Below are 26,203 nucleotides of genomic sequence, written 5' to 3'. Positions count from 1 at the left end.
GCCTTTATGGGATCAAATTTTGCCTCTACCACTATCAACTGGCTTTCAGCACGTAGATTAGCCTCACTAAGTTGCCTCACCTATAAAAAGTAAAAGCGGAAAAAGCTAGCACATACATATAGGATTCTGTGAGGACTAAGTGAATTAATAATTATAAAGCACGTAGAAAAACACTCATCATATAGGGAGGGCTGTATAAAAGTTAATTATTAATATCTGCTAGAGTTTTGTAGATCTGGTAAAAGTACTGACAACATTCACAGTAGCTATGTCTACTCCAAAACATGAAACCATTTGTGATTCAATTAAAATAGCAATGATTTAATGCTGTTTAGTATATGATGGTGACACACATATACATCTCCACTTAACAAAAACTCACAATAAACAATTACCTTGCAAATCAATGAAAATTTCTACAGATAATGCTTTCCTGAAGAACTTGAAAAAAATGTGATTCAGATACATTTTTCATTCCTTTTTAAACATAACCCCATACTCCTCACTCTATTCTAAACACCTTTTCCATTTCAGCAAACACAGATTCCAACCCTGCAGTTCTCAGGCCAACAAAGTGGAAGCCCTCCCTGACTCTTGCTCTTTTTCTCAAGCCCCAAATCCAATCCCACGCCAAATACTGACAACTAGACCTTCCAGATACTTCCACATGTCGGTCACTTCTCACCACCTGCACCATGTCTGGCTCGGACAGTGGGACAGTTTCCCCTAACGGTTCCCCCCACCTCCTTTGTGTATTTTCAACAGAGCAGCCAGAGTGGATATTTTTAAATAGATGTCATATCACGTCACCTCTCCACTCAAAAGCCTCCACAGGCCCCCTCATCACCGGGGTAAAAGTAAATTCTAATGTCCAACAACAGGCTTGATGAGGTCCTGTTGCCTCTCTCACTTCTTATCCCACCCTGCCCACATCCACTCAATGAAAGAGCTGCCTGGGTCTCCTTTGCTCTTCTTCTAACATGAGCCACTGCTCCACAGCTTGCCCTCACTTGTTGCCTCTGTCCAGCCCACAATGCACCCACAGTCCACGAGGATCACAGCTCAAATGTCACCTCTCCACCAGGACATCCATTAAGACTCTCTACTCCTCTCACCTTGCCCCTCCAACATTTCGCTTTAGTTGACAGGTTGTATACTTCATCCACTTAGGTGCTTTTTCCTGTTTCTCCCCAGTAGAATGTAAGCTCCAAAGAGGCAGGGATTTGTGCTTATTTTATTCACTGCTGACCCGCTCAGTGCAGAACAGAAAGCACTCAAATATGTAAGTGCACAGTGTCCCTTACTCATCAATTTGGAAAATGGAAAGAAGACTGGACATGCAGCACTAAACAACATACAATGGCATTTAGTTCTGGAAGTAAAATAAATCTTTCTTTTGAGGTTGTTAGCAGGAACATATTTCTATAGTAATTACAATTTTTATGATGATGTACTTCACCCACATTTATTTGAAAGCAAATTATTTCTATGGATGGATGGTGGGCTAGTTATGACATGGTGGTAATGAGGCTACTCAGATTTGCTGAATCCATTAGTCAAGTTTCTCAGTGGTTACACGTACTTTTTTTTTTACTTGCTTTGGTTTGTTTTTGTCATTGTTCTAGAATGTAAAATAATGTAAAATGTCTTATTATTCACTGTGTAGCACCCAGAACATAGTAGTCACTCAATAAATATTTGCTGAATGAATGAATGAATGAACAAACAGTAACTTCCTTGACGGCAGGAATTATGTTAAAGATAGTTGGTGATCAATAAATATTAGTTAATGATTAAAGATGGTCATCAGTAAATGAATAACAGCAACGGGCAGATATATAACTCTGCATATGAGGTTGGGTTATTCTATGGTTGAGAAATAGGGCATTGCAGACCATGGAAATGTTAATAACCTGACAATTATAGATTTAATTCTATGTTTATACACGAAGTAAATCCAGTTTCTAGCTCTCAATTCTGCCTAAAGAAAAGCAGTATCACCTGACATTGAGATCATGTGTGTTGAAGCAAGCACTTCTAAATACACATGTAGGATGAGTAGGATGAAGAATTCTAGAATATGTAAGAAGATGAATGTGGCTATAAGACAGGTTTTTTTTTAGATATAATATGAGTTAATAACAGCAATATTAAATTCAGGCTGACTTCCAAAAATTGGCCTGCCATTCTTTCAGTCATTTGTGTATGTATTCAGCAAGTATTGATATATATACATTGAGTCTCTATAAAGTGCCGGCACTGTTTTAACAAATAGCCATGTATGCACCAGCTAGTTACTTCTGTGACTTGCTGGAAGCTAATAATTTAGTTAATGCCTAACTTAGAGCTCCCTAATGAACACCACTGATATAAGCTAGATAAAGAATTAATGAATATAAATCAAATTGTTCTAGGCAGAAGAGATATTTATTATAAAGGCAACTGGCCATTAAAAAAATTCAGTTACTGCCAGGGGAACAAATAGGAGTTACAGAAACTGTGTCATACGAGAACAAAGGGAAAAGTAAATCATATTTAAACAAGCACAACATACATGATAAGGTGAAAGAAAAAGGAGCTCAGGCAATATGCTGACGATCCTAGTGGCAACTGGGGGGAAATGGGAAAGAATAGGGGAATACAATAAAAGTACAAAAAAAGGAGTGTAGAGAACTCACCTCATCAAAATGGAGCTATCATTGAGTCTGACAATGACATGAGGGTGTCCCCATTCAGGACAATGATTTAGTACTTCTTCAAATTGTTGTTATTTTTCTAAGCATCTGTTTTGGGAAATGGGACTAGTGCCAGTGCTTATTGATTTTCCTTGGAAGACACTGTTTAACCTCAACAGGAACAAGGCACATGTATATTTCCTCAGTTATGCAAAGAGTCACAAGGAAGACCTAAGTAATTTGCCACTATATGTCTAACTTATTTCTATAATTATAGTACTTTATATATTGACACCCCAGGTACCAGTCCTCATGGGCTGCCCTAATCCCAGCTCTGGTTATAAACATGCTTCATTCCTGCCCTCTGGGTGGTTCAAGTTATTTGTTACTTCTAGTCTATCAGTGGTATTTCTGATACCCATGCTACTCCTGGCAACAGTCCCTATATGCTGAAGGGGAGTCATCTGTAAGTAGTTATAGCTTCTGCACCCTGAAATCACAACCCTGCCATGTCCTGAGCCCTTCTCTTGGCTGTCCCTGTGATATTAAGTTGTAAGAATCCTATGAGATGCCTAGACCAGGACTCAGGGCAGACTCTACAAAGAAGGTAGATCCTCTTACTCTGTTCCATCAGAAATAAGAAACAGATACTCTATAATGAAGGAAGGAAATCTTGGCTGGCAGTGAAATTAAGGGCTGACAAACTCTCTGAACTCAAGAAGGGGAAGTCTTCATCCAGCAGTGTACATTGAGGAAATGGAAGAAGGATTTTAAGAATTCAAGCTCAGTCACATGAATATTGGTTCCTGAGAATTGCATGAATGAAATGAAAATAGAAAGCCTAATTTGGCAAACGTTTGGTGTAACTAATCATAATTACTTAGAGAAAATAAATGGAGACGGGCCTTGAAAAAGTGACTCTCAACTAATATTCTGAATTCTCAATCAGTAGTCAGAAAAAAAATTAAAACATAGGAAAACCACAAAACTATGAATCTAACTTTTCTATCTCATTCTCATATAATTATAGCCCAGCTTCACCCAAGTCATCCAGTGGTTGAACTATCCAAAAAAAAAAGTTTCAAACAACTACTATAGACCAAGCCATTTCTTAAAAAATCTAGCCTGGTGTTCTATGAGTTCTGAGAATTCCAAAGAGTTCACAGTTGATGATTTCATAGTATCACTCAAAAGACCATATAGTTCCCCTCTGAGATGTGTTTTAAATTTTCCTTTAATACTAAGCAAATACTAAGTAGATCTCACTGCCTTTGTGCTGACTTGTTAGTTTAATTCCTCTTAGGCTCAGTTTCTATAAAGTGAAGATTTGTTCTTATAAATGAGTTAAGTACTTTTTCATGTGTTTTCCTGTAGAGTACTATCTCCCCAAATGATTCTATTTCAAGCTAAATCGTCTTTATTTCCTTTATCTTTCCTTACTTATTTACTCTAGCTGCCATCTTCCAGAATTTGAAAGGAACACATTTCTAGTGATATACACTTCTTCTATAAAAACAAAAAAAGTTTACAAATTCTTGAGGGACAAATTAGACTAAACTAGACCAAATTAAATCTCTTACAAGATTAAGAAAATCTCCATTCATAGTCTTCATCCTAAAAGGCTTCTGCTTAGGATTTTTAAAGGGGGGACGAAAGCAGTGTAGTGGGATTGTGTTTTTTTAAAAAAGATATGTTCAAGACCTAAGGCTACTATCTGTGAGTGATCTATGGAAATAAGGTCTTTGCAGATCAAGGTAAGATAAGGTGGTATTGAGTTAAGGTGGACCCTAAACCCTATGACTGGTGCATTTATAAAGAAAAGAGAGGGGTATCTGGACACAGAGACACAGGGAAGAGGGTCACGTGATGATGGAAGCAAAGACTGGAGTGATGCATCTGTAACCAAGGACCACCAAGGACTGCAAGAGATCCATAGGAGCTAGAAAGAAACAAGGGAGAATTCTTCCCTAGAGCTGACATAGGGCATACAGCTTTTCCAACACCTTGATTTCAGATTCCTGGCCTCCAAAATGTGAGAGAATAAAGTTCTCTTGTATTTAGCTATCAAGTATGTGGTAATTTGTCAAGACAGGCAGCATGACCCTGGGGAGAAAGGACAGACTTTGGACAATGACCTTAAGTTCAGAGATATAGTTTGGTTTTTGACCTATGGCAAGTTGCTTAATATCTTTGAGCACCAATTTGCTTGTATGTGAAATTTTGAGGGCTTATGTGAAAAGCCAGGCACATAATAGAAAATCACTAAGGAATTATGCAATTTTTATTAATAAAGGGAAAAAAAGCAAATCATTCATTCTTACTCTTATATTCTAGTATGCTTTCTAAAAAATCCTGCATAATTTCTTAAAATCTTTGTTAGAGATAAACTAAACAGAAAGAATCCCAATTCTAAAATAATTATAGTATGTGTGAGGACCCATGTCAGGGTCTAAGCTATAACTCAAGACAATGACAACAAATAACTCCAGTGATTTTTATACTTAGAGTTTTCACTTTCATGTAAACAAAAGTTGTAGACACTTCTTTGCTAGATTTAAACAAGAGAAGAAGATTCAATATAAGCCACATAGCCTTACTATCATATACCTAGTTTGGCTAAAAATTAGGAGAATGAATTGAAAGACAAAACAACAATTATCAAACCATTTTAGTTAGCACTGACTTGCGAGGTATCAAGACATATAATTTCCAAGAAAAAGGCAAGAGGAATAGAGCTTGGTGTGACATCTACACAATTTGTTTTATGAACTATGTGGCAACCCACAACCTTAGTCTCAAATTATCTTGTAATTCCAGGCAAATAAGTGATGACATATACACACATTTTTTTCTCACCTGAAGTATTACATATTGTGAAGTATTATTGGTTAAATATGCAGACTCTTATATGCCATCAAATCTTCAAATGGTAATAAACTGAATTGCTTTACTTACTAATACAAGCAGTAGGACAACATCAGGGTTATCACATGCACAGGCAATGTGCATTGGTGTCCAAAAATCTTCGTCCTGGTGGTTGACATTGGCCCCTCTGTCAATCAGGATCTCTGCAATGAAGACATTATCATACCGGGCACACTGAAAAAAGAAATAAAAGAAAGTATACTATGATAACAAACTATGATAGGTTTATTTGGAATAAACCTAATCCAAATTTCCTTTCCATAGGTAGACAACTTCAATGCCAATTTTGGAACTTGGGAGGTGGAACTAAACTGGGGAGAATATATTCATGTTCCCTAACTAACCTACAAGGAAAGAAGCATATGTAAGACTGAAAGGAAAACTGAATTCATGGACAGTGGAAAGAAAAATAGACTAGATATTATAGAAGACAAGATTAGTCATTTGAAGGCAGTAATATAAATTACACAAAATGAAACACAAAGAGAAAAATGATGAAATAAATGAACAGAGCCTCAGTGAGTTGTGGGAAAACTTCAAACTAACTGATAACCCCTCAGACTGACAGCACAGGAAATGGGTACTACAGAGATACATGTATGTTTTTATTATTATTTAATTTCCTTTATAATTAGTCATTAGAAAACAGCCCAATTTTAAAAAATAGGCAAAAGATTTGAACTTTGTCAATATTTTATAATAACTATAAAGGGAATATAACCTTTAAAAACTATACTGCACACCTATAACTTATATAATATTGTACATCAACTATACTTCAACTTAAAACAAAGATACATGAATTGTGGTTCACAGTTATAACACAGTCATTGAAGAATCTCCATATCTTTCTTCATTCTCTGGTACTATCAAGAATGTACAAAAAGGACAATGCAAAATCATGGTGCACATTCCATATGGAAGAAGATCTGAGGGGTGCCATTTTTGGGACACATGAAAGCACTTGGGGCAATGGCAAACACATGAACTTTGAAGGATTAGTTTCAGTTTTGAACTAAGATATTTGTGTATCTGATGTTCCATGTCATGTGTAACAATAACAAATCGTCCCTACCATTAGGGCCTGATGATATGAACCATGACCCCATCCACACTCACTGCAGGTTTGGGTACAAAGACTGATAAGGTGAGGACCAGAGAATAAAAGCTAATACATCCATTTTAGAATTTGGGGCCTGGACCCAATTTCTTTTAGGAAATTCATATGCAAGTAATTCCTGTTCTCTCTTTTTCGTTTTGATAGCTTCCTGCATAATCAAACCGGATGTGACCTCGTCCTTCTGTGCCTGTCAAGATGTCCTCAACCTGCACGACAGAAATCCACACTGATGATTCAAAAATACCTAAGGTTTAGCTTTCAGTCTTTTACCAAAACATAGTTAATTAGATACCGTGTTTAAAGTGATACCCGACCTCTCAAGTGACGTAAGGTTTAGATTCACATTCAGAGGATCGTGAATAATAATTTGACAGCAATAAGTACCTTCTAATCACACTTGTCTGCAAAGATGATGATGGCTAAATATTCCTGGTACAATGTTCTTACAGTATTATTGCTATATAGTAAACTTCATTCTCCCAAGAAAGAATTTTCATCAAGCTAGAAAATCTTCCTCCCAATTCAGGTAGTTTTTCACCATGTGTAGCAATTTCTGGGGACACTTTATGGAACCATAAGAATGGCTGAGGCCCCACTCTGTCACCCTCAATGGAACTCAGACAACATCAGTTATTTCCACCTGGAGACAAGTCCCCAGCTCCTCCTGTCACTGTCATCTCCTTCTTGAAGTGTCAAGCAGGACTAGCTACATAATTTATGCAAAATGAAAATAGAGGGCCCTTTATTCAAATATTCCTAAGAATTTAAAGATGGCGACAGCAGAGCCTGAAAGCAAGCTTGAGCCCTTCTAATTACAAGGCACACGCCATGAAGCCTGCCCTGAATTTTGAAGCCCCTTGACCAACCTGCCTCCCAGGCACCTCATGTCCACACACTCTTCCTTCCACTGGATCTCTGGAACAGTCCATTTCAAGTAAACGTTCTTCATCTAGAAATGTCCAGAGAACCTAAATGGAAATATATCTCTCTGGAAACACCATCTCTCCTGGAGCCTTCCCCTGTGCAGGTAAATTTAGTCTTTCCTAGGACCCTGAAGAAGCTGGGTTATTTTCTCAGCTTATCATTGATTCTTCTAGAATCACTGCATGTTCACCTTCATGTGCTTCTTTCTAAGATTCACTCTGTCCTTACATACAATGCTCTTCCCATAACCTGGTCCAAGCCTTCATCAAAGGCTTAGGAACCATGACCACAGTCTTTGCTCCACTTCTGAGCACCACCAAACAATGAGGCATCAAGTACATTGGGTCACCCACCCTATATGAGAGTTTAAAATGTCTTCCTTCCAGTGTTCAGGAATCTTCACCTACATTGTACTTTAGTTGCCCATTCCTCATGACCAAGATTAGCTCCATGCTGAATTATTAAATTCTGCAGTCCCCATCTGTGACCAGGATATTCCATTCTGCCTCTTAGGGTACACTTAGAAAACAACATGGCCGATAGCTCCTTCCTCTGAGACGTTCATGGAATTGACCAGGGTTAGAAAGTGACCACTTACACTTTCAACACCAGCTCAGTAGTTCACAATTTCTCTGGCAATGCATCCTTTCACTCATTTATAAGTTTGTAAACAAAGGTGATATTTCTCAACATACAAAAACCCACTACAATGTGAATTATTGATTCAGCCCCAAAGACTCTGAAAACTATAGAAACCAAATCACAAACAAAGACAATTTTAAACTTCAAATGTGTTGCCTTTTCCCTCCACATTATTATAAGGGGTATTTTATATGTTTTAGTTCTGGTTGGCTAAGGAGCAGCATGTCCTGAACGACCCTGAAATCTACCCTCAGAAAATCAAAAATTCGATATACACTGCGCTCACACTCCAAATCCTATGGTTCACAAATGTAAATTATCTGTTGCCAGTTTTTTTTTTTTAAACTGGAGTCAGATCTACTGTAACATAAGTTTTCTCGATGATTATCTATTTTCAGTATCTATTTTCCTTCCTCTGTGTTGATTACAAAGCCTTTGGGACAGAGGAGACCAGCAAAGAGGTACTAGGACAACAACCAGTTTGATGCAGGTTCATTTATTGAGTGGATACCATGTGCCAGGCATAGTTCTAATATTAAAACTATTAAAACTATGTATTTCTGCACTGCCTGGCAGCTCTGGGGGGAGGAGAAGCAACAGGATTTACACAGTCAATTTGGATTAGCCAAGTTCCATTTTCTTGTCCTGTGTTTACGGGTTCTTAGTGGTTCAAAAACATTTCTACAATCAGGGAGAGGCAGAGACAGAGAGAGGGGAGAGAGAGAGATACAGAGCGGCAGAGAGGTAGAGATTTATATCAGTAGCAAAACGAATTCAAATCTGTTGCAATTTCCAAAATTTTTGACATCACTCTGGAACTTCCATATGGTCCTGTGCATTCAGTGTCAATCCCATGGGCCGTGCTTTTCAGCCAGTGCTTGGATCTCTGCAAAGTCACTCCCATTTCTCTGTCACTATATCACAATGAAGGATCATATTCATACAGTGTCATCTTGAATATACTTCTTATCATTTTTGCTTTTCATGTATCTTCTCTCTGGTAAGTATTTATACTCCAGGTTACCTTGCCATGGATAAACTATCCAGAATACTCTACGTTGAAGTACAGTTATTATTTCTACCGGCATTCCAAACAGCACAGCTTCCGGCCAATGGAACCAGACTCTAATTATGGAACAGGTCATTGCTAAAGAGGTTCAAATGTACCCCTAATGCACATCCTGAAACTGTAAACTCCTAATAACACTGTTATCCTTTTCAGTGAATGTAAACTCTGCTCCTTGAGCTGCAGTACTGGTTTGCTTCACAGTGAATCGCCAAGATTTTATTAGGCAATACTGTATTCCAGGCACTGTGCTTGGCAATGTATACATAAAGGACCATGACATGGTAATCACCCTTGAGAAATAGTACAGTTCAATGAGATTGAGGGTGTACAGAGCATTCTATAGAGTCACAGCAGAGGGTCCTCAACTGCCTGGTAAGAACTGGACAATTAAGTATGGGAACACTAGGATAAAGGGGCAGGGGTTGAGACATTCATAACCCACTGATTAAATACATATCCACTGAGGATCTGCCACATCCCCACCATACGCCAAACCAGAGGGTTGGTATTATGAGCTATATGTCCTCCCTAATCAACAGCTTACATTCAAGGGGGCAGTCAAAAGAGGCAGCCAAAAGAGAGATAAGATGCGCAAGTCCAGTCAGCCATGGAGCCACCTCAGAGGAGAGTCCAGAGTAGGAAACAGTCTGGAAAATATTGAGGAGGGATGAAAATAGCCATTCGTGGGATTTCATGAAATCTGGCATGTCTAGAGAGTCAATTAAATGATTGGAACTGTTTGCTTAAGGAAGGCCTCTCTGAGTGGGGGAGTTTCAGACTTCCCTAAGGGAGAACCTTTCAGGATGTGACACTCCAAATCTCCTAGAAAGATCCACCAGTGGTTTCAATGCTGGTTGATTGAAAATTCTGTTGGAGGGGAGCACAGTCCCAGGAAGTCTGTGTCTAATTGCCTTCACCCTGTAAGAAAGGGTTCTGATTCTTTACAAATAGAATTCCATTGTTGCACAGATAAAACAAAACAGAACAAAACAAAAATCTCACCAGTAACTTCACTTGGGAATTTTTGTTTTTTATAATTGATGTTGAATGAACCAGTTCTGTGTGATCTATTTACTCAAAATGGAAAAGTCACTCCCTTCTGTTTCTGACGGCCTTCCAAAGATCTCCACAACTTGCTCTTCCATTGCTTTTTCACCCCCTAGGTGATGCACATGGGCCATCACAACAAAAGTGCACCCACAGTTTGCAGCACAAAGGTACGATTTTCATTCAGGACCCAGCTGGATACTGATCTACATCCTGGACTCAGACTTTCCAGTTATGATGCCATGATTCTCATGGACCAAATAGATGTGGGATTCTAAAAAGCAAAGTGCAGTCAGGAATTTGAATCTTAAATCACATCCTTGAAAAAACATAAAGGGGTCATTGTTCACAGCCAATGGCAACTCTACTTCCCATTCCCAGGACTTTGCAGCATCCTGCAGTCTCACCAGACATCAGAATGGCCCAGCTCTCTTTCTCTCAATGACATCATCCTTTCGCTTCCATCTTGCCTCTTCGTTTGCCTCTCTGTTTTCTGCGGCACTGTCCTGTATGGATGTTCCCCCCCATTCCACCTCCCCCAAGGAACTCCCTAGGAAAATCCCCTGAAGAGGGCATGTTGTCTTCTGGTAGGATTCATTTTCATTTTTTTGCTAGAAGGTACCCCTGCAGCCTTTACCCTTTTTTTTTTCCCTTGGGAAAGCAAAGGAATTACATGATCAATGCCCATATGCTCTGGCAAGCAGAGCAAAGTGTGGATAACTTCCACGTAGGGACTCTTTTTGTTCTTTAATACCTAGGTAGTTTCTAAAGTAAGATATTCCTTTAAACATTGTCTCCAGAGTCCTAATATTCTGCTTCTTTTCATAGCATAATATTTTCTGCTTGATTTTAAAGATATGAAGCCATTGAACTGCTGCTGCTGTAGTAAACTGCTAATTATCTCTGCTTCTTACAGCTCCTGAGACTTTAGAGAAACTTAGAAGAAAGCCCAAAGAACAGCCTGATTCAGAGACCCAGATGTTCTTGTAAGAATAGAATAGTGATTGAAACTTTTAGAAATTAAGCTTCTAATAAAAACATAGTTCTAAGAAGTATTTTGTATTAATTTGTTTTATCTTCATCTTTTTTTGGCCATGCCACACAGCTCGTGGGATCTTAGTTCCCCAACCAGGGACTGAACCCTGGGCCCACGACAGTGTAATTTCTTTCATTATGTGAAACATACATGCTTATTATTTAACACATTCAAGCAGTTTGTAAAAGAGTAAAAAATGAGATCTGGTCTCCTCCCCAACCTGAGTCACTCTTAAAAATTCCTTGTGTATTCTTCAAGATTTTCACAGCTGTTGAAAAGATTCTCTGCCCTCCTCCCTGCCACCATGTCTACCTGTCTTGAGTGTAACATATATACTATTCTCTAATCTGCTTTTGACATTTACCAAATGTCTTGGGCATATTTGCACATCCATTGTAGCTTGTTTTCATCAGCGACGTGGAACTCCATTGCTTAAATGCCTGCCTTTATGTTAAAATGAGAATTCACCAGGTAAAAGAAAGAAGATTTTCCTATTTCTAATGTATTTCACTTAAGCTTCTCTACGGTCTCCTGCTGTCACAGTACAGAATCAAAAGAACTTGCATTTCATACTCCATGCAAGAGGGTGTCCTTACAACAAGGAGTTCCTTCTTCATAGCTTATGTATGAAAGGTCATAACATAAAACTCTGGACAGCAGTTTAGCAAAGTTCCATGTGATTCTGTTTTCAACTCCATACATAGCATTGTTCCTTCCAAAGAGTTACAGCTGAGTTTTCTCTATATTAGCCACAGAGACTAAAATCCTAGGGTGCAGATATTGTTACTTGTCATTATTTCCCCTCTAACGGTACCTGATACTTGTGATACACTTGATCCATAAATTATTGAATGAAGAGTAGATAAACATGCAAATTCAGACTTACTGTTGAAAGTTTATTTAAAAGATGATAAAACTAAAGATTGTATATGATGAAAAAGTATTAAAACCTGTTTGTCAATTGTCTACCTTTAATACAGAGGGAATTATTAATCTCCAACTTAAAAGTTACTGTGGCATTTCTACCAGGAGTCTTCCCCAAATCTCCACTTACAGTGAGGTGCTCAGTGAATAATAATTGAGTTAAACAAGCAAAACTCTGGGGAATCTCAACTTCCACAGTTTATTCCTGATGCCTTGCATGAGCATACGATGCCATTTTCTCAAAGACATTGCTCTAACATTATATAATTAGAGCTTCGGTGCTGATAAAGCATCAGGCTTCATATTGCAGGATGCCCAAGAGGTGGGGTGAGCACAGGGTTGCTCACACTTTACATTTTTGAGGGCGAAATTGCCTTTTTCAGTACCTAAGGAATTTTGAAACCCTGTAATTTTGTCTTTCTGGCAAACTGCAATTTTCATTTTTTTAAACATCTTTATTGGAGTATAATTGCTTTACAATGGTGTGTTAGTTTCTGCTTTATAACAAAGTGAATCAGTTATACATATACATATGTTCCCATATCTCCTCCATCTTGCATTTCCCTCCCTTCCACCCTCCCTATCCCACCCCTCTAGGTGGTCACAAAGCACCGAGCTGATCTCCCTGTGCTCTGTGGCTGCTTCCCACTAGCTATCCATTTTACGTTTGGTAGTGTATATATGTCCATGCCACTCTCTCACTTTGTCACAGCTTACCCTTCCCCAGTAACCCAGGGAAAAGGAGGCTCAGCGCTGAGCCCACATTCCTGCAGCCGTCAGGAAGTTTACTTACATGTATTCTGGTTTCAAAGCCGCTTTATCTTAGTCTCACAAACAAAGTCTAACAGTATAAAAATGCAGTGTGTTTGCATTGGACCCAGAGCTAATGCAGCATTTCCCATCCACCTCATCACCTTCATCTTCTCATTTCTTCTTTCTTCTGACTCTACTGCCTTTAGGCTCAGTTACCTGGACCTTCTCATTAGCCAAAAAGATCCTTATATTCTGACAATTCATCTATCCATCCATTCATTCATTCATTCATTTATGATGTGTTGAGTATCTACCATGCATCACATGCTAAGTTTATAAAAGTATCTAAGACATCACAGTTTCTGAAAATTCAGTCAAGCAGCAGAGAAAAAGGGCACATCCTCCATTAATTACAATCCATTGTGACAAGATCGACCTTGGATACAAGACCTTGGATACAAGAGTAATTCAGTCTGATCAGGAGGGTGATAAAAGGCTTCAGAACTACCTCTGAAGGTGGCCAAGTGGTCTCATCATTTTCCTCTTTCTCTATCACCTGCTTATCCTGCTTCCAGGTCTGCTATAATCCATGGTTTATTTTTCTTTCTCCCTCAGAAAACTAAACTCTGTTAGACTGTGTTTTGCATCTTTGCACCCCTAATACCTATCACAGCATTATATATTAATTAATTAAGTAGTTAATGGGTTCATGTGCCTACCAGACAAATCTACTGAGCACCTAGTAAGTGCCAGGCACTCTCCCAAGTGCTGCAGATATAACAGTGATGAGAGGGCAAGTCCTAGCCCTCCTGGAGCTGACAGTCTGGGAAACAGAACATAATCACCTGAGCCTACGATCTGTTTGGTGGCAGTTGTGTTACAAGGAATGAAACAAACAACCAGATAAAAGTTGAGCTGATGGTGGGGTGGTGGGAATGGGTTGCCATATCCTTTGGGACAAGACCTAGAAGGTTGTTCTGTTAGATGATTTTTGAGCAGAGAGTCGAAGCAAGCGGGGGAGTAAGCCATGCAGATTTCGGCAGGGGAATGTTCCAGTGGAAATAATGGTGAAAGCATGTGGGCAGGGGCATGGTGGGCACATTAAAGGACCAGCTAGAGCAGGAGGGGGTCCCTGGAGATGAGGGCACAAAGGTATGGGCACATTCCACGTGGCCGTAGCAGGACTCTGGAGTTTTCCCTGAGTGGGAAGGGAAGTTCCTGGGGCATTTTGACAGAGTGACATGATCTGGTTGCTGTGGGAGAAACAGACTGTAGGGTCCACAGTGATGGGGCCAGGGAGGTGAGGGAAGAAGCTGCTGGTCCAGGGAAGAAGGAGGGTGGTTTAACCAGGTGAAGAGGGATGGCAGCATTCTGGCTGTATTTAAGGTGAAGAAAGCAACCGCTGCTCTGCTGATTGGGAAGATTGAGTTTTAGGTGTTCATTAAAGTTGGATACATCATATACTGGGTTGGCCAAAAAGTTCGTTTGGGTTTTTCCATAAGATGTTACGGAAAAAGCCCGAACGAACTTTTTGGCCAGTCCAATACATGAAGAAGTGGCCATACTTCTCTTCCTTTCTCTTTCTTTCTGTCAAACACACACACACAGAGTAAGAATACATTACATTCCTGGTTAATACCAACAATGAACTGATATGATTAGTTCAAAGCAAAGGTCTGTCTTCCACTCGCCCAACTGGAATAATTTGTTGTCTGAAAACTTAATCCAGGTATCACTGGGGAATTTACTGCGGAAAGACTATAGTATTTATAGTTAGATGGTCAGAGTTTAAGCTCCAGTACTATTTACTACTGTGTGAGCTTAATTCTTCTATTTCTCAGCTTCTTACCTAGTAAAGTACTGGACCTCCTGCTAAGGATCCCAAAGATATTGACCAAGAGGAGAATCTTTATCTATGGAAAGCTGCTCACAGCATGTCCTTAGTCTAAGATTGCTTGTCGAAACCAAACCTAGGATCCAGGACTAATGAGCCCTTGAAAATGTCACGTAAGCCATGTAATGATCGGAGGAGAAAAGAGAGAGGTTTCAAAACCAAAACACTCCAGAGAAGGAAAAGGGAATCCAGAAATCTCTCTTTCCATCTCAATCAATGCTGGAGAGAAATGGCTTATGTTCTTCTGTGATGTTCCCCATCAATATTCGGAGTTATTTTTCCACTCTTCTGCATGCATAATATGACTGCCTGCACCCCAGATGCCTCCAGTCTTGGGCGGACACAAGGTTCTCTTGTGGGCAGTGGTTCTCAACCTTGGCTGTAAATTAGAATCACCTGGGGGAGCTGTGCCCCACCCCAATGTTCCATCTGCATCCCAGAAAAATTAAGTCAGAATTTCCAGGCTGGGGGGGAGCTGGGAGGCAGACACTGACATTTTACAGCTCCCAGGTGATTCCAGGGGGCAGAAAAGGCTGCGATCCAATACTAGACTAGGGAGCTTCCATCAGATCGATGCGCGAGCTCCTTTAACATGGATTGCTCTAATGTGAGGAAATACAGAATTTTAAAAATATTGGTAGACAATTCTCAATTAGGTTTTTATGTTATGTTAATTTTGGCATTTTTCAAAATCAAGTTTTAAGCTTTAAATTAGCCCTAAAGACCACTCAATGGAATAATTATTGGCATCTCCTTTTACTTCAGTTTTGCCCTTAACTGATCAGCAAAAATTTCTTGCATGTAAAACTACTGTATTTATTTGTTTATGTGGTTACTTACTTGTTTATTCACTTAATCTTTCCCTGCTTGTTTCCAAAAGAATGTAGTAAAGTTTTATTCACATTTCTATGATCTGGGCCACAAGCAGAGAATAGTAAAAGCTCATTGGATCAATAAAGAAAGTGAAAAAAAGGATGTAAAAGTAAAAGAAAGGATGGCTGCCTAATGCTCTATAATTGATACAACATTGCTTTGCTTATTTGTTGAATACTATTCATGTTCGAAAGCATTTTCTTTAGGGCAGAGACGTGAACTCCATTATTTACAAACTATAATGTGAGTAATTAACAAACATTAATGTATCATAATCCAAGCCTGTTAACTTGAAACACATCATTGTTCTGATCATCATGCATTACAAGTGCATTTTGTTACTGAGTTTGGAGCCCATAATTGGTGCCCCTTCCACTTGGTGTCACCCACGCTCACCCGGTCATCACAGCTCTTACCAGATGGAGCAGGGACCCTCCTGAAGACACGGGCATGTGCGGGTCAGCCCCCTCCTTCAGGAGCCGCAGCGCTGGAAGAATGAGAGAGGAGAGTTACATGGCATCTTCCTTCAACATCCTGAATCAAAAGGTGTAACATTTCGGGCCTCCCTGGTGGCGCAGTGGTTGAGAGTCCGCCTGCCGATGCAGGGGATACAGGTTCGTGCCCCGGTCTGGGAGGATCCCATGTGCCACGGAGCGGCTGGGCCCATGAGCCATGGCCGCTGGGCCTGCGCATCCGGAGCCTGTGCTCCACAACGGGAGAGGCCACAACAGTGAGAGGCCCGCATACCGCAAAAAGAAAAAAAAAAAAAAAAAAGGTGTAACATTTCATTAGTATCTAAATCTCAAATAGCCATGAAAGCCAAAGGAGATGTGTGAATCACCATCTGACCTTTTTGTGTATTTAAGATCGGCAGTGTTTCTCTTCACATTGAAACTTATTTCTTGGTTTGTCAGCATCACGACCCATTACAGCCATGCAAATTATTCAGAAAGGGGAACACAATTTTACAATTATTTTTTTGAAATGCCTGGCTTGTGCATCCTTTACAGAACAAAAATAAATAAATAAAAAGAAAGAAGTGACTCCACTAGGCTCATGTATGCTTTAGTTCACTTCACTTTTTTTTAAAACTCATTAGAACTTATTGGCTTAAAACAATAAAAGTTTACACTTTGTACATTAAACTTCCCTTCCTGCAATTACCCCTTAGCCCTGTTTCCATCATTCTCCCAAAGCCATGTGTATCTAAGTTAGTAACGTTAAACAAATCAAAACAGATGCTACTCATCAGAATAAAGGCACAGCTGGAAAGTGACCTATGTTTCCATTTGAACAGCAAAAGTGGACTGGGTAGGACATGGAAAGCCCTTGGGAGACTGATTATGTTTCATTCTCTGCAAATTGCCATGGGCTCCAAGAGGTCCATCCATTCCCCAAGACATTATCCCAGTTTCCATGGCTAATGGCAGTATCGTAGCTTTCATAACAAGCCATTCATGCTTTTTCCACAAATAACTAAAGCAACAGTTCCTCTTTTAGTCCATTACTACACAGAACGGTACAAAATGGTTCAGGTTCAAACTCATACCTCACTGAGCATACTGTGTTTCCTTTAACTTTCTCCATAATCCACAATGTCGGCAGAACACATACTGTATTCTACGTCACCCCATATCTTCCCTGTGTTCCCATCTCTATTTTGTTACCATCTTCCCAGCTCTAACTGTACAGCTCAGAGGGCAGACACAGTTACTCCTGCACAGCTTTCTCTCCAGGAAGGCCATCTCTTCGGTGATGTTTGCAGGGGTTATGAACAGGAGATAGGTCAGCACCTCCAACACTGGGGGTAACATGTGAGAGCACAGACAACCCACACCCAGCCCAGCACATCCTCCAAACAGCCTTTCCCGAAACTGGAGCACCCTTTGTCCAAATCTCTCTCCTCAGGGAAGTCAGATGCATTCCTGTTCTCTGACCAGCAGCAGCACTTGGACTGGTTCCTTGATCTTACAAGCTCCAGCCTCTCCCAAAAAGAAGTGCCTATGTAGATGCATGTCTACAACCACTCGTTGACCCAATGGCTTTCCCTTGATGATCTTTCCCTTGATGATATTCTTTCTTCAATAATCTAATTCTTTTCATAACGTAGATTCTCCTAATGTGGGTAGTTTGTTACAAAAAACTTGCTGAAGGTGTAGCTCTTACAGGATCAGTTGTAACCTGGAGTCACATGGCTCATGCATTTGCTGACTCAGGCATCTCCCTTGTCAGCACTTAGGAGAAAAGTCCAGGAAGGTGAGGCCTTTGCCTTTCTTTTCTTCACTGTGTTTCTATGAACCAGCTTGTTGTCCGACCGTAAGTAGACACTCTTTGTCACTCCCTTTCTTGGCCTCTCTCTACACATACATATAGTAAATGGATGCACGTCTTGTTCCCTCACATACTTTTACCCTTAATTTTAAAAAGTCTGTTCATGACAACAGAAAGTTCATTAACTATGTTTACCAATGGTTTTCTCAGAATCAAAATAGCACTTTTACCTTAATATTTATTTGTTTAGCAAATTAAATCATTCATCTTGAACTAGCTGATATCTATTTGGTGCTTTGTATTCTTTACAGCAAAGAATTTGTACTAGTGTGATCACAGATAGAGAGGAAGATTATATTATATTAGTTAAAACATGAGTTGGGCTTCCCTGGTGGCGCAGTGGTTGAGAGTCCGCCTGCCGATGCAGGGGACATGGGTTTGAGCCCTGGTCTGGGAAGATCCCTCATGCCGCGGAGAGGCTGGGCCTGTGAGCCATGGCTGCTGAGCCTGCGTGTCCGGAGCCTGTGCTCCGCAATGGGAGAGGCCACAACAGTGAGAGGCCCACATACCGAAAAAAAAAAAAAAGAGTAAAATGCTGTCAGATTTCTACATAGAATCTACCATGCACACATGTGGTAAATTACACATAATATAGATCTGTGATACACTGGTCTTGGGGTTAGACAGATTTGAGGTCGAGCCCCACTGGGAAAGCTAACCCATCCTCCTGGCACTGCATGAGGTTCACTAAATGATTTTTATTAGTATAATTACTATAATTCATGAAACCCATAATAATATATCACTGAACACATATCTTAAGGTTTACTCTAAATTTTCTCAAAACCTTTTGATTATTAAATGTTGAATTTAAGTGTAGGATATAAGCAACACAAATTTACCAATATTCATTGAAGGATGAGTGTACAATTTGTAAGGCAGGATAAAGAGGGTGAAGAGGACAATGTAGGGGATGGTGGGAGAATGATGAGTAAGGGGCAGTGAACAGTCTCTTAGGAGTGGCAGATTGTGTGTGACTTGGAGGAATTTGTTGTGGAGGATATTTTACATCACACTAAAGGAGTTGGAAGTCATTCTGTGGCCAATGAAGAGGATCACAGGATATTAAGCAAAGGAGGAAAAGATCCCTTAAGTAAGTGCTATGGACTGAATGTATGTGCCCCCCCACCCCCACAAATTCATATGTTGAAGACTAATCCCCAATGTGATGGTATCAGGAAGAGGGGCATTGGGGAGATGATTAGGAAGTAATGAGGGTGGAGCCCCCATGATGGGATTAGTGCCCTTATAAGGGGATGAAGAGACTAGAGCTCTCTCTCTGCCAGGTGAGGACACAAGGAGAAGAAGGTCATCTATAAACTAGGAAGCTGGGTACCACCAGGAGCCAAATCTGCTGGTGCCTTGATCCTGGACTTCCCAGCCTCCAGCACTGTGAGAAATCAAAGTTTTTTTTAAGCCACCCAGTCTCTGGTATATTTGTATATTTGTCAGCCTGCAGCCTGACCAGACTAAGACAATAAGAGAGGTCAGCACAAAGGCTAGAGGGGGGTCTCTTGCTCCCACTTGCAATTTAAATCCTGAATAAAGGTTCAGGCTCAGATGAGGGGGGTGATTCAGTGCGGCTTGAGGGTTCATGGCTCTGTTCCAGAGGATGCAAAATGGACTAACCAGCCTGGGACACAACAGGAATCGGAGCCACCACTGCAGAAAGAGGGGTCTATGGCAGCACTGACAGCCAAGGTGGTTCAGGGAGACCATTTACAAAGCACAGAACATGCATGGGTAATCTCCACAGGAGCAGGTGGGCCACAGTGGTGTGCTTGTGAATGCTCAAGGGCAGATGGAGATGGAGATGAGATGGAGATATTTAGATGATGGATGGATGGATGGATGGAGGGATGGAAAGAAGGATGGAAGGAAGGATGGATAGATGGATGGATCGATGGATCGATGGATCGATGGATGGATGGGTGGATGGATGGATATGCATTTAGGGATTTACTACACATTTTACTGTTATAAAGGCTGTGCAGCCCACAATTTATTGTAATATCCATAGAGCCAATTGATTCTTACAGAATGAATTAGATGATTTTTACTAAAAATTCCTGTATCCACAGCCAATCTATGGTTATAATTAATGAATGTGACCTTGAAGTTTTGGTTGATATTTTCATTGACATTACTGAGAATGGGCCAGAGGTCAGGAAACTATGAATGTCGGGCCAAATGCCATCAGTGTAAAGCCCTTGAACTAAGACAATTCTGCATTTTGAAGAGTGTGTGAGGAAAAACAATAATTAAAAAAAACAAAAAAGTCCAGAAGAACATATAACAGGGACTGTATGTGACCACTAAGTTTAAAATATTTAATATCTGACCCTCACAGAAAAGATTTCCTAACTCCTGAGTAAGATTAAAGTGAAATAATGAAGGACGTCAAAACATCATCCATCGGGCTTCCCTGGTGGCGCAGTGGTTGGGAGTCTGCCTGCCGATGCAGGGGACACGGGTTCGTGCCCCGATCCCGGAAGATCCCACATGCCACAGAGCAGCTGGGCCCGCGAGCCATGGCCGCAGAGCCTGTGTGTCCGGAGCCTGTGCTCCGCAACGGGAGAGGCCACAGCAGTGAGAGGCCCGCGTACAGCAAAAAAAAAAAAAAAAACATCATCCATCTATCAATGACCTGAGTGACATCTTTGCTGAATCAGATATTAGTTTCTGAAAAATGTAATCATATTTTACCACATTTTTGGCAGTGTTCACAATATAGTGGTTACTGACACAATACATTTTTAAGTATAACTTGCATCATTAACATTTCTTCCATCACTTCTTTAATTCTAGACAATCATGAAGATAAATAAATCAAGCCCTGGTTTGTGGCACTGACCAATTCTTGTGGTGTAACTCTCCCACCATAGTTGATCTCAAGCTACCAATGTGGCACCACTGAACCCAGAGTTGGGAGGAGATGTGATCCAGCTCACAATTTTGAGGCATTTCTATGACACAGACAAAAGAGATGTAAATAACTTCAAGCACATAAAGAAGAGAAAAATGTAGTGAACTGATTAGGAAGTGATGAGTTTTGAGCTTTACCATTGTTTTTTATTAGAATCTACTTATTGTAAGTTTATATACTTTAGTTTTTAATACAGGCTTTGTTTAACTGTTTTACAACCAACTCATGAACTCCTGACATTTCAACAAGCGGCTCTCAGGGTCTATGAGAGTAAAGCTCCAGCACAGTACGGGGAGTAGCCCTGAGGTAGATAAGGAGTATTGTCCAAGAATACCCAGGAAGGACTCTACCCAGCAACTGCAGAGCATCCTTCCTGCCACAGTGAAACTGATGAATAAGCCCCAGCCCTTCCTTCACCCAGCCAGACATCAGCCTCAGGGGAAAAGGAGGGGGAATCTGGCATTTTCTTTTCCTAGGTAGAAGACTGTTTTCTGACAAATTGTTCACACTATCAGATAGAACTAAAGCAGAACTGGAGACTGGATACAGACTGGTATTTGCCCTCAAATACCATGGGTGTAGAGCAAGAATAAGACAAAATCAACTTTTGACTAAATAAGGAGGAAACATGTTCTTCACATACACAAACTGTAGACTGTGCTAAATTCTATGTCTCTGCTAAAGGTTAGAAATGGGACATTGCCTAAGGTACTGAGATGTAAAAATATATTGAAGAAAATATCACTTGCATAATAAGTACACACTGAGCTTTTCTAAGTACGTAGGGTCTGATACTGCTCTCAGTACTTTAGTACAAGAATTACATTGATTCTCCCAACTCTATGATACAAATACTATAATTGTATTAGTATCAATACAATTGATAAGGAAACTAAGGCTTATAAATTATGTGAAGGAAACTCAGGCTTAAAAATTATGAGATGGTAGCATGGTGGATCTAAAACAGTGTGGCAGTATGACTCCAAGGACTGTGTTCTTAACCATGAAGAAAATCAGGACACTTTACCTCTCATGTCACAAGAGAGTTGAAAGGTCACCTTCAACTCAGGAACCACAATAGGAATCAAGATCTATGTTAATGTCCTCATAATAACTAATTTTGTAGGAAACTGTCCAAATTTAGGTTAAAACACTTTCTCCAAAAAGGTATGGGTTCATAGCAACTTTGGAACAACATGGTTGGAATCGACGGTCAAGTGAAATGACACCACGACTTGGGAGTCTTTCCATTACAGTAAAATCTGCAAGGAAACAGCCTAAGGAAAAACAGCCATCTGGGGACCAAACAGAATAACGAAGTTTAGGCTCCTTTTATAGGGTTGCTGCTTGGAACTGATTCAGCGTTTATTGTATATTTGTAGCTTCATCATCAAGCTGCCACAGAAACTCTGTCAAAATGTCTGCGTGGGGGGCATGATTCGATATTTAAAAAGAAACAGTCAGTCTCGAAATCTTCAGCTATTGGGGTAAAAATGGGTGAAAATACATCATCTTTAATAGAATCTGCAGCTGTCTTCCCTGATGTCCCCACCATCACCAACAATAATCAAACCCAACAGTCCACCTGATAATTATCACTTTATGTGTCTAGATATGACTGTGATGTATCTGTGTTGATGGCAACCAGCACATTGATGATAGTAAGTTGATAGCAACTTGGTGACAGTAAGCGCTTTGGTGATCACAGGAGCTGGGGTGGACACCTGAAAGCACAGCAATCTATGACCACTCTCATACGGTTCTCATGATAACAGTGGGTCTGTATTCACAAAGATTTTATGTTTGAAATCAACAGATCCAAGGAAGAGTGAAACAAAACATAACCATGGGCTCTAAATTTTGTCCTCATTGGAAGCCCTGCAAAAAGGCATTTTTTAGACAAAGGGAAGGACAGATCTCATGGCAGAATGTTAGCAAACAGTCCACCTGGTTGGAGGGTGCATGGGCTTTCTTTGTATGATCTGTAAGTTTAATTTCATTTCTAAATAAAAAGGTACAATGAGTAGCAACAACAAAAAAGCCAGTGTCATTTTTTCCTTGCAATGATAATAGAAGCATCAGTGTCAGGACTTCTAAAAATGTAGGAGAGAGTTTCCATGACAATTGACAATCTTCCGAGAAATGCCTGAAAAAGTTGATCTGATGTTATATGTCAATAAAGAAGGGAAGCAAAAAAGAGGAATAGAGAAGTTATGTTATCAATGCCACAGAAATGCCTATTTGCACAGAACACTGCTTAACATACAGATTTCCTGCCCTACAGAGAACTCAAATTTTAGGATCTCTAGGAATGACTTGAGGATGGTTTTTTGAATCGTTTTTCACAGTTCAGGTTGCTTTCCAACCTACTTCTCATTATTCTCTCCCACTAAGTTCCACCATGAAATTGTAAAACCACATATATTCTGGATGTCTGCTGTGTACTGTAGACCCACAAAGGGTGACAGACCCTTGTTAAAGTTAAGATATTTCTCCCTCAAGAGCCGACTTTTCCACCACTGGGGCTATTTCTTCCCCCTTTAGACTCATACTCTTGTCCACCTCCAGTTACTCTGATTCAGTAGTTTAGGGATAGAATCAAAAACCCTGAAATTTAAAGAAATGCTCCAGGAGATTCTGATGCCAGTGTCCCCCAAAAGATATTTTGAAGGAAAAAAAAAAAAAACGACTAGGATTCTACTACCTCAGCAAATTACCTCTGAATACCTCAACTAGAGCAAAGGGATTAATAAGTAGAAAAGTGAAAAATTCATGGCAGTTTCTTTCCCATGAATTGGCCATTGAAAACTTGGTCCCCACTGCCGTGTGAGCCACAGTATTCCTCAGAACACACAATTTTATTCTCAATAAATACATAGTTATCCAAGCCTACCTAACATGAATCTTGGGGGCATTTGGAGAGGAGAAGGTCAGAGTGTTCATGGATGGGGGGCTTCCAGTCAGCACACAGCCTGAGCCTGGGGCAATGATTCTCAACCCTCACTATGCTTTAGGACAGCTAGTAGAACTTAAAAAGATATAAATGCCCAGGTTCTGTCACCAAATTCTTAAGTCCAGTCGGTCAAGGATGTGCCCATCTAACCATACATTCTTAACGTCAGGGTATCTCAGTGATTATAATACTGGGAAGAGAGGCAGCAGTGGAAACCAGTATCCAAAAGGCTGTGTAGCTGGTTTCCATCCCAGCCTGGCAAACATCGTAAGAGGGCCTAATGGGTTTTGAAGATCATGGTGAGTATCTGCCTTGAATCCATACTCAGGTGAGTCACTCAGTCACACCTTAAGTGGTTGTTTCTGATTTGGGTCAGGCCCATGGGCATCACCGGGACACTCAAGGATTATACCAGCCACTCTCTTGGAAAAGGAGACCACTGAGGTTGGGGGATGGGGTCGGGGCTGCAGTAGGGTTCCACACCTAGCAGAGAACCACAGACTCATCAGCTTGGTGGGCCTGAGAAGCAAGTGGGTGGAGGCCCACCTAAGACACACTCACCTACCAGGCTTTGTGAAGTTAAGACTAATTCCATATTATTTGCAAGGGACTTAAGGTTTCTGCTTTCCTACCCAACCTGGTTAAAACTGGATCTGACTAAAAAGCCAGAGATTGTAAGCATGAGATCTAAGATCCCCATTGCCAGGGTGACCCAAATCTCCAACCCCAACCCAGTCATGCAGCTGTGACCAATGCAACAAAAATCCAGTGAGTGTCTTTTATGTGCTTTTATGTGCTATCTTAGAAGTTGGGGTGTGGCAGAGGAAAAATGGGGAAAAAATCCTGCCTTCATGGAGCTTATCATCTAGTGGACTGGTGGGTGGAGAAGACAGAAGACAAATAAGAAATAATTAGACACTAGAGGGGTTTGCAGTCCTTCTAGAATCTGTGGCTGAATATCCTGAATCTGTTTTGGAAAAGTATTTGACATTGATTTCTTCAAATGTTGTTTGTAACCCATTTCCTCCCTTCCTCGTTCAAGGACCTTGCTGAAATGCAGCTGAAAAGATATTCAGAAAAATGCTATTATCAAACTCACCTGTTCTATAGAATTCTAGCATATATTACAATGTTACAGTATATATGTCTTGTGGGAATCAGGAATGGCTCCTGTACCTAAGCCAATCCTAAATCATTAACTCTCAAAATATTCCAGAACAGACCCAGAGAGACAGCTCATGACAACATGATTTAAGTGCATCATACTTCTTCAGACCTTGATGTGGAAATAGTAAATGCAGAATGCACACAGTATAAATACACGCTGCACTTTTTATTTTCTTTCTCTATAACCCACTGTCAATTTATATTACGTAACTTTAAGATGCTCTTTTCACATGCCATTGCATTGTACTACATCTTTGTAGGAAATCATATGATTATATATGTGTGGGCCTCATTCTGGACTCTATTTTATTCTTTCATCTACTTGCTCACTTTTTGACAAATCATAGTTGCATATTTTTTCAAATTTACTGTTTTATTTCAAACTAAAAGATTTTAATGAAAATTTTGCTATATTACTGTATAAATAATGAATACTAAAATTTAGAAATGTTGCTTACTAAGTAGTGACTTTCTTCGTTAAATTGACCCACTAAACTAATATCAGTGAGAACAAAACTAAAGTACCTCTTCAAGGGAGAAAAGAAGATCTGAGATGGCAAAGTCCTCCTTCATTCTCCAGGACATTTTCTTATCAAAAGAGCCAAGATACATCTCTATCAAAACCCATAGCTTTCTTTTTTTTTTTTTGCAGAAAAAAGAAAAGCTGATCCTAAAATTCATAGGAGACTCCAAATAGCCAAAACAATCTTGAAAAAGAAAGAAGTGGAAAAGAAAAAAAGAAAGAAAAAGTAAGTTGGATGACTCACGTTCTGACTTCACAACTTACTGCAAAGTTATAGTCATCAAAGCAGTGTGGTGCTGGCCTAAGACAGACATATGGACCAATGAAACAGGACAAAGAATTCAGAACCCATAAACCTATACATTTATGTTCAACAGATTTTCAAAGATAGTCCAAGATCACTCAGTGGAGGAAGGAATAG

General features: G+C 40.0%; 1 protein-coding gene across 1 annotated transcript in view; it reads right to left on the bottom strand.

Annotated features, from left to right (window-relative positions):
- Window positions 1-26,203, bottom strand: part of MYO16 (myosin XVI) — a 407,151-nt gene that overhangs the window by 351,253 nt on the left and 29,695 nt on the right. Inside the window, exons 2-3 of the mRNA XM_060079968.1 lie at window positions 16,299-16,369; window positions 5,631-5,774 (exon numbers count right to left, since the gene is read on the bottom strand). Coding sequence (XP_059935951.1) covers window positions 5,631-5,774; window positions 16,299-16,369 — 215 coding nt within the window. The remainder of the gene's footprint in view (window positions 1-5,630; window positions 5,775-16,298; window positions 16,370-26,203) is intronic.

Source organism: Mesoplodon densirostris, chromosome 17 (assembly GCF_025265405.1).
Source record: "Mesoplodon densirostris isolate mMesDen1 chromosome 17, mMesDen1 primary haplotype, whole genome shotgun sequence".
In the NCBI taxonomy this organism is placed as follows: Eukaryota; Metazoa; Chordata; class Mammalia; order Artiodactyla; family Ziphiidae; genus Mesoplodon; species Mesoplodon densirostris.
The sequence above is the reverse complement of the archived record's forward strand: the minus strand, read 5'-3'. Positions and strand labels throughout refer to the sequence as shown.